Here is a 16,462-nt window from a genome sequence, read left to right on the forward strand (position 1 = left end):
AATTCCATATTATCATTTCCAATAGAGAAGTCAATAGACTTTCAGAAGGACACAGCTAGAAAGCAACAAATTTGGAATGTGAACACAAGTGGGCCGAATATCGAAGCCCAAGCGCATCAGCTTTCCACTATATACATTTACTTCTTTGGATTAGCTAGGAAAGTGTCAAATGCCACAGCCCAATCAATGAAAACATTTATTTACTAATGCACTATGTTGAAGCTTGGAATAACTTCTACATATCTATGGCTAAACAGAAATAATTGAAAACAAACTCACCAAAAGTTTACAACTCCAGATTTTTTTAATGGGGGAGAAATGTAGGAGTTATGTATCTTTTTAGGGCACTATAACAACAGCATCATTCACAACATTAATAATCGATATCTTTTATTGATGGGCAGGCTCTGTAAGCTTTATATCTCTATCTCCAATTCTTACATAAAGCCTTGGCAGTGGTGAGATCTTAGCCTTGAGAAGAGCTGCTGCATATAATTCTGTTAGCTCTTTAGCAATATCTGCAGATATAAATAATTACAACTCATTTAGGATTATTAGAAACAAATGCCCCTTGTTTTAAAACATATTATGCATTTAATATACATAACAACCTAATATTTTGTAGAGAAAATTTTAATCACTGGTGTGCTTATCATCATATAGATGAGAGAAATAGGAGGTTTGGATGCCATTCTGCTGACCCATCTTTTCAAAGCCACGACGGGAACCCATTAACAGGCAGTTGAAGTCTCCTTTCTGGGGGCGGGGTGGGGGGAAGCATTCTTGAACTCTGAGGCGGAGCAGGAGGCCCTATGTGCTTTTGCCATTTTCTTCTCCCCTCTTTCTAATTCTAATAGGAATATCCAGGATTATTTGGGGGTATGCTATTGATTCTCTTTACAATTAGTGGTAACTGAAGCAAGAAATGTTTCATTTGCATAGAAATTCAGCACGACCTTTTGTGCTGGGAATCAGTACTCATTTATCAAAACCATATTTCACTCAACCATTCCTCTCACCAAGGTCTGAGCCTGGAACAAAGTGCATTATTCACAAGTTTGCAAATATCCGCCAAGCCCTTCTTGTGTTTTTATTAACTAAGGGTCTCTCAATCTAGCCCTGGCAAATCTGTTCCCTAAAACCAGAGGTCGCCTGAGTTTCTGGCTCAGCTTCTCCTACCATCTAGTGGCGAGAGACAGAAATGAACAAATTTTACTTTTTTGAAAAATATTGATTTTCTAAAAGAGAGTCAGCTTAGTTTTCTAATTAGTGGTATTATTATGAACACTATGGCTATAAAGGAAAAAAACCACATTTTTCAATTGTTGGTCGGAGCCCTATGGTCAAACGTATCTCATAAGGTATTTTATTATTATTAACATAATATTTAAAGCATCTATTATTTGGCCAGCATCATCCTAGCTCTGTAGAGAAGCTACATCCTCTTATATGTACAAAACTTGATGCTCTTTTACTAGAAATGTATAACTCAGTTAAGAAAATAGAATAAACCCATTAAACTCTTTTTTTTTTTAAAGATTTATTTATTTATTTAATTCCCCCCTCCCCCGGTTGTCTGTTCTCTGCGTCTATTTGCTGCGTCTTGTTTCTTTGTCCGCTTCTGTTGTCGTCAGCGGCACGGGAAGTGTGGGCAGCGCCATTCCTGGGCAGGCTGCACTTTCTTTCGCGCTGGGCGGCTCTCCTTACGGGGCGCACTCCTAGTGCATGGGGCTCCCCTACGCGGGGGACACCCCTGCGTGGCAGGGCACTCCTGGCGCGCATCAGCACTGTGCATGGTCCAGCTCCACACGGGTCAGGGAGGCCCGGGGTTTGAACCGCGGCCTCCCATGTGGTAGACGGACGCCCTAACCACTGGGCCAAGTCCGTTTACCCCCATTAAACTCTTAAGGGCTAATGCCTGTGGTAAATTACACCTAGTTTCATGGTCTTCTCAGAGGGTCTTTCTTTCTTCACAAATCCCTAAAATGATCAAGGTGATCCGGAAGTGCTTCCTGTGTTTCAGGCCTCAGTGCTGTTTCCTTTTATCTGAGCAATCCCGCCCATATTCACAGCTTTGATTACCACCTATACATTTAAACCCGCCAGTCTCCATCTGTAGACTAGATCTCGCTAAATTCCCATATCTTTACTTCAGACTCCTGTTGAGACAACAGGACCTGTAGAAGACTACCTAGGTATAACCCCTTAAACTCAATTATTCAAACCTAAACTCAGTATCTTCCCCCCTCCTAAAATCTTCTCTTCCTCTGGCATTCTTGATTTCATTTCATTCCTCCTCTACCCAGTTGGTCCAGTAAATTTTGTGTGTGTGAATTAATGTCTGTTTTCCCTGTCCTCTAACGTCTTTATTTTATAGGTCTCAAAATCTGGATGACACGTCCACCTACATAAGTTTTCAAATCTGCCTCTCCCCCCCATCCCCAATGCCTCTGCTTTATCTTGAAGCATGTCCGTCTTTTGCATCTGGTCCAATGCCCTTTATTCTGTTATCATCATTTTCCAATTTTTCTTTCACTCTGCCACATGACATGAGTGAAGATCTATTTGCAAATCAGGCCATGCCACTACCCTTTTTAAAAAATTTTTGCCACTCTTCATTAACTACAACGTGAAGTCCGAACTCCACATAAGGCCCTCGATACTACTACCACCTTAAGGCACACTTTGGCTCTACGTCTGTGCCCCTTCCCTTGATTTTCTATTCCATCTTCTACCCTACTCAGCTATCTGCAATTCCCAGAGCTCGGTTTCATACTGCTCCACAACTGCTAGAGCCTAGAGCAACCTTGGCCTTACCTGTTTATGTCCTACTTCCTTCATGACAGAGGTCAAAAAGAACCTCCTATATAATGCTCACTCAGACCACAACTCTCCCCAGGTATCTAGCCCCAGAGAAAATTAATCAAATTTTCTAGTTTTGGGGACAATTTCCCTTTTCTTTTTCATTTCATTGTACATGTGATGTATTAAATGTACGCGTGTCCAAACTTGTGAATCTAACCACAGAATGTACTCAACTTGAAGACAAGTCTTCTCAAGTCAGAGGAAAGGGTTCCATGACCAAAGATGTTAGGGAAATACTGTGCACTAATCATATCCCTATCTTAGAGTCTTATATTGTACATGATATTAAAATCTCTAAGATAGCCTTTAATAAGGTAATGGCTTTTAACTTCTCAAACGTGTTTAAGCATTTAATCCTTTATTTCCCCTATAATGCTGATAAAATCCCACAAAATGCACTTTGAGATATGCTGGTCTAGTTTCATTATAGATGCCAATAAGGGAGGGGAAAAAAAGAAATGTTCCTAATTCATGGGAGCTTACGCATTTATTAAAGAGCAAGAAAAATGGGATACAGAGAGAATGAGATAATATATAGTTCAACCAAAATTAGTTAGCAAAATAGATGAAGGTGTATTTAAAAATGCTAATATTGCTGAATAGACTAACTCTATGTGCCACAGGTTGTTATGACCAGTTGGGTTGGGTCAAGAGTTAATAAGAAAAGCTTCATGGAGGAGGAGTATTTATTCCACTGTTGTCTAAAACATGCTTCCCTTTAACCAGGCTCTGGGAAGAAAGCCTAGCAACTCTGGTAAGAAAATACTCACTGGAACAAAGAACATTTTGTTATCCTTCTTCCTCCAGTTCTGTATCGCCTCCAGTTCTGTATCTGGCTTCCTCATGCTTGAGCTCTCCCCACAATAATTTCTGAAAATTGTACAAACTACAGATTCTCCAAGGTTTTCCCATATATACTCACAGATGCCCAGTTTGTCACAAATATAAGAGACTCTAGCTATCTCACATACACCCACTTACTGAGACTTTCCAGTACAGATTCTCAGAACTTTTTATTCTGTCCTCCCTGAGAATCAAAAGACATACCTGATTTACCTGATTAAAGTAATTCACAGCTTGAAAGGTAACTTTATTTTTCCTTGGAAATAGTCATTGAATCAAAGATGGCTTTTACTATAAGACACATCATTTTTATATGTATGCTGGGAAATGCTGCCAATTTTAATTACAAGATACTATTGATTTTAAGTTGCATCAAGATTTCAGAGATATTAATATACAATAAAATGTGAGTCTTAGAATTAATGAAATTCTATATTGGTGGTGATTAGATGAGCAAGATGAAGGAAATAGAAAAGGGGAAAAACAAGAAGTCTATGCTTTGATTCCTTGCTTATTTTAATATTAATATCACCAAGTTCCCAGAAGGCAATTATTCATAATAGTGTTCATACTGCCACTTAAAAATAATTCAGTAGGGCCCCACCCTTATCAGGATGAGGAGTGAGAAGCTCAGGGTTCCATCTCCCCATAGAAACGTCAAACAATCTGTAAGAAGGGCAGAAACATCTTTCTCAAAGCTTCAGACAGCTCTTAAAGGGTTACAGTAACAACAGCAAACGGCAATGGTAGGCTCTTTGGGGCCATTGCTGTCTCCTCCCTCATCCCCTAACCATCTTGGCATGATCCCAGTGTGGGCAGGTCCCAGTTCCAAAAGGAACAGACTAACCTGCATGCACTTCTGGGAGCATGTATGTCTGGCCTGGCCTGTCTGTGGGTGGCCTGGTGAACTAAATGAGGACACTCATCCTAAGCTCACTGACCCATACCTTGCCCTGTGTGTAGAGCTCACAGAACTCTCCTATATAACACTTGGGAAAAGCAGTCAAGGTTGGGCTGCCTGGGGCAAAAGATTACTTGGTGTAAGTCATGGAGTGCAGTGCCCAGGACCATGGGGAAATTTTCCCAGGAACAAGCAGACATTCATATCTGTGTAAATTGGGTACTTCCTAGGGCCACATGCACATGCCTAAGACACATATGCAGAAAGGATCAGGGAGGCCACTGTGCTTTGGCCTGGAGCTATTCTCTAAATCATTAGATGGATAAACTCTAAAGGAGCCACTCACACAGGTTAATCTGCAAAGACTGGGAAAGGTGTTTTCTTTTTTCAACCTTCTTTTGGTGGGTGGAGCTTGTTAGTACCTGGCATTCAAAGAAAGCTTGATCATAATGCTATTTGGATACAAATTTAAGAAATGGAAGTCACAGAGTCTAAATTCCTGTGACAACTCATTAAAATACCAAAATGTCCAGGTTTGGAAAAAAAAAGATTATAAAAAATACAATGAAAGAGGAAGCAGTGTTCCAGCAAAAGTAGAAGATTAAAGCATTAGAAACCGTTAATGAGGAGGACCAGACTTGGGACATACCAGGCAAACACTTAAAAATAAATGGTCCTAGAGAGCTTGTTTGGAGGTTCTAGTAGGGGAGCACAGCTACTGGTATAACCTTGACCAAAGAACAGGTCCTCTTCTAGCAGGGAAGGTCATCCTCTTTGACCAAGCTCGCAGGTTCAGGAGGGATGCACATGGCACAATGAGGGAGGAAGGGGACACCCACCCAGCCAGCCAGATAAGTCAAATTAACCCTGGCGATGAATGGGGTGACAGATGTTGCAGCTGGATATAGCCCTCACGAGGGGAAAGGGCAAAGACAAATGAGTTATATGGCTAAGTGACTTCAAAATGAGTTAGAGGGTCATTTCAGAGGTTACATTTATGCCATGTCTGAGCAGGATCTCACTGACTGCCAAAGTAAATATTACCTCAAATAGTGGGGCTCTTGAGGGCTCTGGAGACATCCAGACACTTTAGGCAGGGCAGACAGCTCAGAAGTTTTGCGCCCTGCCAGTGGGCCCTACTTTGGAATATATACTCCCCAGTGTGATAGAATTGGACTCAGTTGTGTTTTGCCTACACATGGCTCTCCTGCCCCTCTATTTGAACCTATAATTCGTACTAGACTGATAGTTGTATGACCAAAAGACTTAAATCTTTGGGCTGTCCATGTGCCAGTTGGGCCCTGAATCTCAACAGACTTGCAACACCTACTCTCCAGTTCATTGGACTCACTCAGTACCAATAACAAGGAGGTGATGACTGACAATGACCATCACAAGGAACAGAGAGAGTCTGCAACTACAAGCAAGAAATTCCCATCTATCTGCCCCATGGGATCTAAGCCCCCTCTCAATTAGAGGTGAAAAGGGTTTCACCATCCCAGAATCCTCAGGATTGGGGAATGGATGATGGACTAGAGTAGATTTACCATTGTTCTACTGTAGACTTGTTGTGGTCCTAGCAATGGAAGAACTTTTTATCATGGATGTGGAGGCAGTGGCCACTGGAAGTTCTGAGGGAATGGAGAGGGAAAAATAGGTGTAATTTGGGGGCATTTTCAGGACTTGTGAATTATCCCAAGTGACACTGCAATAACAGATACAGGCCATTGTAATAATTTGCAAAAAGTGCAGGAGAGAGTATAAACTACAATGTAAACTATGATCATCACTTAGTGGCAATGCTTCAAGATGTGTTCATCCATTGTGGCAAATGTACCACTCCAATGAAGGATGTTGTTGATGTGGGATAACGTGGGAGGGCTAGGGAGTGGGGCATAAGGCAATCTCCTATGTTTTTTGTGTAACATTTATATAATCCAAGTTTCTTTTTTAAAAAAATAAAAAAGTATATTAAAAAATATAAATGGTCCTAGCTTTGCTCAAAGAGCTAAAGAAAAAAAATGGACAAAGTCAGGAAAATGAAAGAAAGAAAAAATTAAAAAGAACACAAAGAGAATACCAACAATGAGATGGAAATTATGAAAAGGAACAAAACAGAACTGAAGATCACAGTAACAGAAATTTCCTAGAGGGGTTCAATAGCACATTGGAGCTAGCAGAAAAATGAATCAGTGAACCTGAATGCAAGACAATTGAAATTATCCAATCTGAGGAATAGAAAGAAGAAAAGTGAACAGAACCTGAAGAAACCTTTGGAATACTATCTAGCATATCAACATACATATTGTGGAAGGCAGAAAATGAGAAGAAAGAGAGAAAGGGGCAGAGAGAATATTCAAAGAGGTAACAGCAGAAAATATCCCCAATTCCATGAAAGACATGAATATATACATCCAAGATGCCCAATGAACTCTAAACAAGATAAATCCAAATAGAACCACATCATGACATATTATAATCAAATTTTCCAAAGCCAAAGATAAGGAGAGAATTCTTTAAGCTGAAAGAGAGAAGCCGCATACAAGGGAGCTTCAATAAGATTAAGTGCCAATTTCTCATTGGAGACCATGGAAGCAAGATGTCAGTGGGATAACATATTCTAAGTGCTAAAAGCAAAATTACTGCCAACTAAGAATTCTATATCCAGCAAAACTGTCTTTCAAAAATGAGGGAGAAAATAAGACATTCCCAAGTTAACAAAAGCTGAGGAAGTTCATTGCTAGACTGATCATAGAAGAGATGCTAAAGAGAGTTCTTTACGTAAGTTAACATTAATATTATAATATTTTTGCATCAATGGCAAAGAAGATATTATATCAATTCTAATGGACAACAATAGGGGAGTTTAAAAGGATATGGGATTTTTCCTTATAGATTAACAAAAATGCTCTAGAATAGTTCTGTAGGTAAGTTAACAACATTATAATATTTTTGCATCAATGGCTAATAAGATACTAATATCAATTCTAATGAACAATAGGGGAGTTTAAAGGGGTATGGGATTTTTCCTTATAGAGTAATAAAAATGTTCTAGAATTGACTGATATGATGACAGCACAACTCTGTGATGAGTATGAAAGCCACTAAGTATACACTTTGAATGGCTTGTACAAAGCATGGGGCTGTATAACAGGGAATCCTGTGTTGGAAAATGGACTGTGATTAAGAGAACAAATATTAGAACAGTCTCCTATGAACTATAACAAATACATAATGCTAATATAGGGTATTAATAATCAGGTGGGTTGGGGGAAAAATATACCAAATGTAAGATATGGGCTATAGTTAGTAGTAATATTTTGATGATGCTTTTCAGAGTTTGTAACAAATGTTAAACAACAATGCAAGGTGTTAGAGATGAGTTGATGTACGGAAGCCCTGTGTGATGATATGCATATTTGTTTTGTAAGCTCACAACTTTTACTATACACTTATTGTTTGTATATGTTTATGCATGAATGATATACTTCAATAAAACTTTTTTAAATAAAAAAGGAAATGACAACAGATGATAGATCTAAGCCATATGATGAAATGAAGATTTCTGGTAAGGATAATAACCTAGCTAAGTATCATTGAGAGTATTATTGCATTTTTGGTTTACAAATATACGTTTCATGTGGATCTAAAAGGCAAATGCATAAAATACAAAGATAAATCCATGGTTTTGAACTCATAATCTAAAAATGTACAATTACATAATCTGTGACAAGAGCTACATAAAGGTACGGAGACAGAGGGATATAGGAACATAGTTTATGTGTATTATTGAAGTTAAGTTGGTACCAAAGCAAATAAGATTTTTTTTGGAATTAGGATGTTAAATTTAAGCCTCATGGTACCTACTAAGAAAATATTGCAGAATATGCAAGGTCACGGAGAAAGCAGAATACAGGTTGCCAGAAGCAGGGCATGGGGAATGCGGCATTAATGCATAATGGGTGTAGGGTTTCTGTTTGGGGAAATGACAAAGGTCTTATAATGAAAGGTGGTGAGGTATTGCAACATTGTGAATGTGATTAATCCCACTGAATGGTATGCTTGGAGGTCAATATGATGGGAAAATTTATGTCATACATATTTCCACACTTAATTTTTTTTTTTTTTAAGAACAACTAAAGAGACAATGACAATTGAATGTATATGTGATCCTGGACAGGATCCAATAAAGACAAAATGGCTTAAAAGGACATTATTGGGACATGTGAAAAAAATAGAATATATACCTTAAGCTTTATATCAATGTTAAATTTCTTGAAATTGATAACTGCACTTAAAATGGTTACATAAGTGAATATCCTTGTTCTTAGGAAATGTCCATGGCAGTATTAAGTGATTACGGTGCATGATGCAGTCAACCTATACTCAAGTGTTCAGAAAATGGATTGGTGGATAGATAGATAGACTGATACATAGAGAGATGGATTAATAGATGGATAGGATAATGACAAATGCAGCAAAATTTAATATTGGGGGATGGGGTGTCTGGATGGATAGGAGTATGTTGGAGTTCTCTGTTTGAAGTTTGCATTATTGTTGTAACTCTCCTATAAGTTTAAAATTATTTCAAAGAATTAAAAATTAATTCAAAAATATTTATTGAAGGACTGGGAATATAATAAAGAACAGACATAGCCGCTGACTTTGGAAGCATGAATATAATGATGGTAATATTGGTAGTAAAGTTATTTTAAAAAAAACTATTGGTTATAATAAAGGTAGAATTTAAGAAACTAGGTGGATTTCTAACCAAACAAATATGTTAACATAAAACAGAGCAGAAACGTTTAACTTAATTTTTTTACTTTACTGATTGATTGATGTTAAACATGCAGCTTTTGCATTGCTTATTTTAAAAAATGGCATAACTTATAAAATTATTCACATATATAATACACATTAAAAAATATTGAATAACCAAGTATGCAGTTAGAGAAATCCATACTTCCAGGTCCTGGGACAGAGAAAATGAAGGTTGCAGTTGAGTGGCCTTGCCTGAGATCTTTGATGACAGATGGACCTAATCTGAGGAGGGTATCTCATTGTGGAGAATTTTTCAATTGCTCAAGAAAAATGGGTTGTTTCTCTTGGTAAGAAATAAGTTCCTACAATCTCAAAAGATTTTTCAAGAGGAAACAAGCCCCTCAAATACTAGCTTTTATCTTGGGGAAGGAATACAATTCCTTCTGACTGCACAACTAGGTAGATTGAAATATTTTTAAAGGCAGAACCTATTTTCTTTCTATTTCCTCACAGTGGTCCCATCTCTCACTACTCTTCATGGTTTTCATTTAGAAAACAAAACTTCTTACATATCCTCTTATGTTTCATGTATGAATATTTTTTAAAGAATAAGAGCCATATGAAAAATGACCTCAACTTTTACATACATGAAACCAAAGAATGAACATTCTAATCTAAGATGTCTCTAAAAAAAGCAGAACAGTTTAAAGCAGGGGATCTTAACCTCTTTTGTTTCACAGACCCCTTTGCCTGTTAGGTGAAAACCACAGACCCCTTACTAAGTCCACACTGTGCCGTGTATTATTTATTAACTATATCACACCCGCACCAACATGTCCCCACAAGAATAAGGTTTTTTTGAATGTAAATTCATGTTCACGGACCCCTTGTAAAGAATCCCTTATTTAAAGGAAGGCCATAGCACAGGAGTGGTAAAGAAAATGGGCTTTGCAGCCAGAGAGATCTGGGTTAAAAATCCTGGCATTTCTATATACTAGGTTCTGTGGTTGATGCAAGCCAGTAATCTCTTTGTGTTTCAGTATCTTGAAGTCTGGTTAATAGTTTCTCATAGAGGTAAAATGACATAAATGAGATGAGTGATTTTGAGGTATTTAGCATGGTGGCTGGTTAACAATGATAACAAGGTCAAAACAACACCTGGTGAGTGCTTGTGCTATGCACTTTCTAAGCAGTCTGCATGTATTGTCTTATGTAATTATTAGAAAAATCTTATGAGGTGTTATCATTATTATCTCCATTTTACAGCTGAGGAACCTGAGTTCGAGGGGTTACATGACTTGGTCAAGGTCACACAGCTTTTAAATGAGAAGACCAGGATGTGAACCAGGCATTCTAATTTACAAACCAGGTTCGTAAATATTATCTCCCCCTCCCTCCCTTCCTTGCTTCCTTTCTTTATCAAATACTCTACGGTATTTTGCTAGATGCCTGGGTCCTACAGTAACTGAGCCCGAAGAATCCAATTTCCTGTTACAAAATAGGAATAAGGAACAAAAAATTAAAACCCAAATCCCCTAGTAGAAGTATGGATATTAAAAATCATGCTTTACTGGTTGCTCTTTGTTTCCCCATTAACTATTATTATGCTTATAGTAGGTGCTCAATTCATAAAGACTGAACCCCTCTAAACTGAAAGAAAAAATTCCATGCTTTAGTATAGGCCAGTTTCAATTGTGGAAGATTCTAAGCAGCATCTGAAAAGAAAGCATCCCTCTCTTGACATAAGGAAAACAAATTCCCTTGAATTCACCGCTAAATTGCATTTCTCCTTCCAACCCCATACTTCACCCTGGCCAAGGCAGTCTAATGAAACGAGGCTAGGAGGCCCATCTATCACTGAAGCAGCTGCTGTGCACCAAAGGCAGATGAATCTTGCAACCAAGGCTTCGAGAGATACAGAACGGTGCAAGAGACACATGTCAGCCCTGCAACAACGAGATCACTCAGCGGATGATTCAGAGCCTGCTCCATGTGACATTTGAACTGTTACCCAGCAGTCTCACGCATAGGCCAATGCTTAACGAATACTAGAGAACCGCGCATTCTCACAGGTAGGATTCAGGGGTCATTATCTCACTGCCTGTTTTCTTTCCTTGCTTTTCCTCTAGAGTCTGTACCTTCTTAGCATGTCCCTGACTCTGATGGGCTGCGCTTGTGAGAAGATAACACATCTGATTTTAATTGTGGCAAGTTTTCCAAACACTTGAACTGTGGTAATATAATAACTCCTTAACCACTCAACTTGATTAGGAAGTGTGTCCTACTGCTCCGTGCTTGAACCTGAGAGGAGAGAGCTGACCTGGCACCTGCTCTCTCTGGCTCACAGGACCTCGAACACCTCCCTTTAAGATGCCCTGCATAGCTTCACGTTGGTAGCCTGAAATCAACCGTGACAGGAGGATTTACATGATAAAAGTAGCAAACCTAACAAATCAAGACATAGCTTCTTTTCTGGAAAAAAATAATTATACAAAATTTGCCCCAATCGCTACTGCTGAGACTCAAAGGTAAAGGGAATCTGTTCATTAAGATAATCTAAAAATCACCCCATTTAGCCACCTCCGGAGGGTCATAAGGGACAAGTCCTGGCCTCAAAGCAGCTACCTCGCTGCTCCAGGCAGAAGTCCTGGATGAACTGCTCTCCCTCCTCTTCACATACCTTGGGAGCCATGCCCCTATACTGGGAGTTCCAAAAAGGGAGAAAACCTTTCCCCACCCTGGAAGTTCACGTGAGGTGGTTATTTATTCATAGGTGGCTACTTCTAAAACCACTTTCAGGTCTTTTCACTAAAAGACATCATTACAGTAAAACCATACAAACTATTACTTTTTTTAAAGAATAGAATAAGAATTCAAAAGGAGATAAAAATAACATACAACCTAAGCTAAGGAAAGCCATTGAAGCTGAAGTTATCTGAGATTCCTTCAAGACAAAGGTAAAGGGGAAATAGGAAAGATTGCTTTATATATCTGAGATCTTATCTTCAGAAAAAGCAAATTTTTATTCCAACTCTGATAGAAATTTCCTAAAGGAGGCATTAACTAGCTTAACAAATGATGGTATCTTCACTCAAACTGCAGACATTCAAATAATCATGTTATCTTGTATATGCTGAAGACTTAATATACAAAATGAAGATCTTATAACGTGTTTTATTTTCATTTTTATGGTGCTGTGGCAGTTTGAGATTATTTTATGAATCCCAAAAAGAGAAAGATTATATTTGTAAACTAATCTATTCCTCTGTGGGTGATAGATACACTTTGATTGTATTAAATTCAGTTGAGGGGCCTTCGATTAGATTACCTGTTAAGATTGCTTTTAGGGCTTTTTGATTCGACTAAGTCAGTAAGGTGGCACTCAGGTCGAGTCCCCGCTCCCTTGCTGGGTCTGATATAAATGGACACTCACAAGAAGAGAGAGCCCTGTCGTTTTTGATCCTGCCATGTGATGAAAAGGAGAAGGCTCAACAGCTCAGGCCCCTGCATGAGACGAGCCATTTATTTGCCTGATAGCTTACAGCTGAGATTGGAATGAGACCAGAACAGCCAAGACTGATAGAGAAGGACCGGAAAGAAACAAGCCAGGAGGACTGCAGGCTCACTTAAGCATGAAGCCTCAAGGCGAGGCCCACTGGGCTCCAGAGGAAAGAGTGAGCCTGGAGGGAAGGAGAGACCAGCCAGAGACTGGCGGCCATCTTGCTTCACCACATGGCGGCTGACTTTGGTGAGAAAGGACCTCTTATGGTGACTTGAGTTAGATTTTTTATGGCCTTGGACCTGTAAGCTTTTACGCCAAATAAACCCCCCTTATAAAAGCCAACAAATTGCTGATACTGTGCATTGGCACCCCTTTGGTAGACTAATACAGTAATATATACATATATAGATATATACACGCATACATACTGTATTACAGAACACAGAATTTTCCATTTTAACCATTTTTAAGTGTAGAGTTTAGTGGTGTTAATTACATTTACAATCCTCATCACCACCATCCATTACCAAAACCTTTTCATCATCTGAAATGGAAAAGGTCTGTATTCTTTCCTGTAACCCGTCTAGCTTTAACCTAGTCTTGATGATGCTCCTTAGTCTAGAGCCCTTTGGGAGCTATGTTCCAGAGTTGATTAGAGAGGAAGTGTCAGAGGAGAAAGACAAGTTAGGAGAAAAAAAAGAAAGGAGGTCCTAAGGAGTTTCTTATAGGGATTCATTCAACCAATCAGAAAGAATAAAACTAAAATTTAAATACTCTCAATAAAATCCAGCCTGCCAGCTCTGTTCTCTTACTTTATACTGGCCAGCACACAGACTGAAGATGAGCATTTGTTGGTAAGTTTGAAAGCATCCCTAAAGAGGAAACTATCCATCTGACTGCCAGAATAGAACCATTGATCCCTAAAGTTACAAGGGACCTTACAGAAAATTTTCTTCCAGTCCTGCCAAAGGAGGAGTCCATTCCACAATACCACTCACAGGTAATCCAGGCCTGGAAGAGAAGTTCAGCTTCTCAAAGTTTTGGGGGTAGCTCTATCTGTCAAGAACTATGGCCCTATAATGAACCCAAATATACATTCCTATCATTTATGCAGATTCTGCATAAAAGCGGAAGATTCTGCTTCTGCTCTCTGGATGACACAGAATTTCATGTTTTCTACACGATGGCACTTGAGGTATAAGAAGATAAATGCCCTGTTCTCCAATCTTAGTCTTTGCAGCTTAGACAGACTCATTTCCATTATTCATGAAATGATTTCCAAAGAAACTCTGGAAAGAATTGCATAATGAATCCCAAAGGCATGATATTTACATAGTTTAGGGACTGGAATTTGGCAATTAGCACAATATTTTAATTGATTGTTGATAACTACAGCTAACTTACTTTATTTGATAATCCATTTTAAGGAGGCCAGGATATTAAAAACATATGAGATTTTGGAACTATATTAAACATACCATAACCTTTCCCTGATGTTTTGGCAGGCATAATAAGAGCATAAAGGGACCTTCTTTATGGCTATATTTTTATAAAGGCATAGCTATAGGGAAGTGCTAGCAAAATGAACGTCTTGGCTAACAAAATAAAATTTTCTTTAGCAATAAATAAGAAAGGTAGTTTCTTTTCCCATTGTGATTTTCTTCTTTTACAGCATTCAGCAAACATTGACTCTAGTTTCATTTTTCTTTTTTAACTCCAATCAACATCTATAAGGTTTTTTTTTTAAATCCTAATAACAAAATTCCATAGCATTAACAAAGGAAAAGGCAGAAAAATAGTTCAACCATGGAGCACCAAAAATCTTTATTCCAATTTAATTGTCTCTTCTTGTCAAATACTGTTTACCAAGAAATTGTTTAAAATTTAGGGGAAAAGGTATAAAGTATTGGGAAAAGTGCAAGACCAAATAAACTGTTTCTCCTAAGATGAAATAGAAGCACTGATGAGCCAACTTGCACATTTTCCTTTTCAGTCTAGATGGTAAGGCAATCACTATGTATTATCATGTCATATTTACTTCTTTTGTTATATCTGGTTTCAGGAATAGAGAGAGAGAGCACTTGAGTAAAACCTTGATGTACTTTTGGGTTTTTAAAATATGTGGTTAGCTTATTTTCCCTTTCAATTTTTTTTTTATCTTTGGCTATTTCCTTAGCCCATTCTCAGGAACTAAATGGATTTTCTAGACATACAAACAACTGCAATAAACACTTCTCTGACTCAGTACTACCAGGTTAGTCTCCAGATCACAGAAAGACCCTTTGGCAACTGGAGGCCACTTTTTGTTTTAAAAGTGTCATTTAATCAGAGCAGCATACAATTCTCTTAGTAATGCAGACCGACCACCGTGGCCAGCTATGTAAAGTTTGAAGAGGAAACTGACTGACCTTCAGAGGAGAAATGTGAGACTGTAAGACGTATCCGTGGACATTTTCTATCTGAGAGAGGTTCTTTTCTGATACATGCACAAGTTCAGGGCCTCTTACTTCATGGGTCAGTCGAGGTAAGGAATGATCATGTGGAGCGTCCTCATCTTGATATCGATACTTCTAGGAGAAAACGAAGGAAAGAAAAAAGCATGTCAGTGTCTGCAGAAACACATAGTTCTGAACTTCATATTCCAACTTCATTTACAGGACACAGTACAAATCTGCTGTTGACTTCACCAAACAAGCATCACTGCAGACTTCTTGGGGCCTCACAGTAAACTATAAGAGGTACCAAATCCACGATCAACATCAGCCAATGCTGATGGCTTGTTTCTGCTTGACATGTACTATCTCTGTTTATGAGCTACAAAAGCATGACAGCAAGTAAGCATGAGACAATTCAGCTGAGTTAGGTGGGGAGGAAACACTCCAAATGACCAGAGTGGCTAAGTATATGCTAAAACTTAGGGCAACATTTTAAGTCATAGATAGAGAAGAGAAAAAGTGCTGAGCAAGAAAACTAAATTCTGATATAAAACCACCACACATATCCCATTTTTAAAACTTAATTTTGCTTCAGAATTTGTGAAAAGTTTATGTTCCTTTGGAAATGAGGAAAAAGTTTTGCCACCCCCATTATTTGTATTGGTCTTAAAGGGAAAATCATCTTCTCTCCCTTTACTTCATCTCCAAGGAAGAGGAGTGTTGATTTGGGTGAGCTGAATTCCAGGGGAAAAGATAAAAATTTCTAGGGATGGAAATTTCAAAGAACTTCAAAAATCAAGGCAAAGGGTTTTCAAACATGCAGATGATTCCCTGAGAGGAAAGAGGTAATCTCTCTCATGCCCCCTTTTCCTTTTTCTTCACTACCTTCCTCAATGCCTATTACAGTCAGAGCACCTTTAGCAAAGGCTGTCTTTTGGATTTTCTAAGCAGACGTGAGAAAGCTGGCAAGGAAGGGAGAAGTTTCGGTAAGGTAAGGTGTCAGGCCACCTCAGCCCTGGGCACAGGGCACTTTTTATCTTCATCCTTAGCCTGGGTCTCTATCTTGTCTCTATCTCTCTCTACTTCTCACTCTCTTTCCGTTACAACTGTCCCATTATTTCAAGGCTGTTGGCCTACCTGGGCAAGAAATAA

The 16,462-nt window shown here is 38.6% G+C and overlaps 1 protein-coding gene across 24 annotated transcripts in view; it reads right to left on the minus strand.

Annotated features, from left to right (window-relative positions):
• The window catches only part of DLG2 (discs large MAGUK scaffold protein 2), a 2,400,703-nt gene that overhangs the window by 1,104,947 nt on the left and 1,279,294 nt on the right, over nucleotides 1-16,462 (minus strand). For all 24 annotated transcript variants that reach the window (XM_058306073.2, XM_058306075.2, XM_058306074.2 and 21 more), the window contains one exon: nucleotides 15,284-15,445. In XM_058306073.2, coding sequence (XP_058162056.1) covers nucleotides 15,284-15,445 — 162 coding nt within the window. The remainder of the gene's footprint in view (nucleotides 1-15,283; nucleotides 15,446-16,462) is intronic.

Source organism: Dasypus novemcinctus, chromosome 10, assembly GCF_030445035.2.
Source record: "Dasypus novemcinctus isolate mDasNov1 chromosome 10, mDasNov1.1.hap2, whole genome shotgun sequence".
Taxonomy (NCBI): Eukaryota; Metazoa; Chordata; class Mammalia; order Cingulata; family Dasypodidae; genus Dasypus; species Dasypus novemcinctus.